The sequence below is a fragment of the Cyprinodon variegatus genome, unplaced genomic scaffold (assembly GCF_000732505.1).
Source record: "Cyprinodon variegatus isolate N-32 unplaced genomic scaffold, C_variegatus-1.0 Scaffold442, whole genome shotgun sequence".
Taxonomy (NCBI): domain Eukaryota; kingdom Metazoa; phylum Chordata; class Actinopteri; order Cyprinodontiformes; family Cyprinodontidae; genus Cyprinodon; species Cyprinodon variegatus.
In genome coordinates this window covers 48,193-50,481 of record NW_015150895.1, presented here as the reverse complement: position 1 = coordinate 50,481, position 2,289 = coordinate 48,193, and the positions used below count along the sequence as shown (strand labels likewise).

Sequence of the window (2,289 nt, the reverse complement as noted above, 5' to 3'; positions counted from 1 at the left end):
ATCGGCTAAATGAGTTTTAAAATATCGGCATATCGGATATCGGCCAAAATCCCAATATCCTGCATCCCTAATTAAAACATAAAAACATTAAAACTACTTTTTACTCTCTGATCACAGCAAATATAGCTGCAATTGTTTCACTTCTCAACCGCTCTGCCAGAGCAGCAAAGATGCTTCAGCCGCGCATCAGAACTAAACTTGTACAAGCATCAAATATGAAGCAGCACACGCGTTTGCTGCTGCTTGCGGAGTGAATGGGGCATAACAAAAGCATGCAGACAACTAGCTGCCAAAGTGATATTTAACTAATATAAATCATTGTTAAATGATAAACAATGCTTTGTATATTAAACCAAAAGGAGAAACAAAATGACTGATTCAGGGTTGGCTTTCTGTGTGTCTCTAGCAACATAGCAACAAGCACAGGGCAGATAATAGAATCTGGCTGGTAAAATGTGGGAAGATATTTTATAACTTCAAACACTACAGTAAACATTTAAAAACCCCCCAACATGAGGGAGTTATTCCAACGGAAGACCTATGTGTTTAAAACGATGCTGACTGCCAGAAAACGGAACACGGAAACTGGTTTAGAAGTGACGCATTGGAATGGTATAAGATGGAAAAATAACGTACTTCCTGCGGTTAAAAGCGACTTCATTTGGGAAACGATGGTCAAAATGGAGGGCGTACAGAGCTCTGTCCAATTTATAATTTCTGTCTTTCATTTTTCTTCTTCTTCTGCTCCATGTTCTTCTCTAAATGTTGCAAAAAAAGAGTAAAGCAACTATAGCAGTTCAAAGTTCTTTAGTCGGGCTCAGCGGTGCTGTTGGAAACAATTAATCTGGATTATTTTAGGATTTTTATCATTTTCATATTGGGAGAAGGTAACATGAGATCTTAGCTGTTGTTTATTCTCTTACTGTTTGTTTCTTTTTGCTGCTGCGCCCCACACCTGTACCACCCTGAAAAATCAGCCTTTTCCAAAGACTAGCCCCTCTTTGCCCCTCTTCATCATGTGGAACCATTTAAAGCTCTTCTATTCTCTTTTTTTTCTATTTCCTGCTTAAGTTTTAATTTCTCTCCGAGAAAAAATGAATGAATTAATCGCCGACATTTCGGCATGAACAACAATCATCTGTCTAATATTTGAAATCATTGCTCTGACAACATATTCTGGTTTAACTGGTGCTCTCACCTCTTGTGCCAGCGGCCCCAGTGAGTAGTCCAGTCTCTGGCAGAGCTCCCCCAGATTGGACAGGCTGCTGGCTCGGACACTCTGGTCCGGATCCCGGGTTCCCTGCAGGAAGACGCTCACCAGAGGACGTCCCAGGTGTGGCGTCAGTTCCCCTGAAGGAAGAGCAGAGGCACCGTTTATGGAGGTTAAGGTTCTGGGGAAGAAACCCTGCTGCTGTGAAAGCAAGATGGATAAACTCGACTAAAAGTTCTGCTGCAGCTGCTGTCAAAGTCTGAGGATTTCATAAGAAAAGCCTGTTTCACATTAAATTCGGTGCTATAAACAAAAGCAGCAGTTTTGACCAATTTCTTTAGGCTTCTGCTCACTGAATAAATGTTGGATTTCTAATAGTTGGACTTTATATGTACGTTTCAGGGCTTATTTTTTGCAGGTTAATATTTAATCCTCTAATCCCCAGTGGGATTAGAGGGAGTAGAGTCAGTTTTTACGGTTAGTTCACTGGGGGCTGAACAGTGGCATGTGGTCAACAGGAAGATCTACGTAAGAGTGAGAACTACGTTTAAAAAAAAAAGAAAACACAGCAATAAAGAATGTGGGATGGTTTATAGCAGAAGTAACCAATTAAAAATCAGAAGGGTCCGAATAAAGAAAATCAACAACCAGTAAAAGTAGGGAGACATTTTTTATTATTATCTGTTACTTTAAACATTATTTAACACTGAAATTAAATGAGGGTTTTATGCATCCATGTTATACATTGAAATTTTAAATAAAAAACTAAAAAAAAAGATTTTCCATTTTAAAATCTAAAGTGTTTTTTTTTTAAGTAGAGAACAACAATCTTTAAGTCTGGTATATAGACAGTTTCCTGATGTACATATTTTATAAAACACCTGAACTGAACGTTTTTTCTTTCTTTTTTCTGTCTTAATGTTGGCAGTGGGCTTTATGCTGCCCTGCAAGGCTTTAAACCTGGGTTTGAATGGAGACTAAGCCGTTCTAAAGCACATATCTATATTTATTTTTGATTCTGTTCATGGTGAAGAATCCTGCTTCACAGCAGCAGGTTGAGCCAAACATCCTCTAAATGT

The 2,289-nt window shown here is 38.7% G+C and overlaps 1 protein-coding gene across 1 annotated transcript in view; it reads right to left on the bottom strand.

Moving 5' to 3' along the window:
- The window catches only part of tango6 (transport and golgi organization 6 homolog), a 57,483-nt gene that overhangs the window by 11,076 nt on the left and 44,118 nt on the right, over nt 1–2,289 (bottom strand). Inside the window, exon 15 of the mRNA XM_015388912.1 lies at nt 1,199–1,350. Coding sequence (XP_015244398.1) covers nt 1,199–1,350 — 152 coding nt within the window. The remainder of the gene's footprint in view (nt 1–1,198; nt 1,351–2,289) is intronic.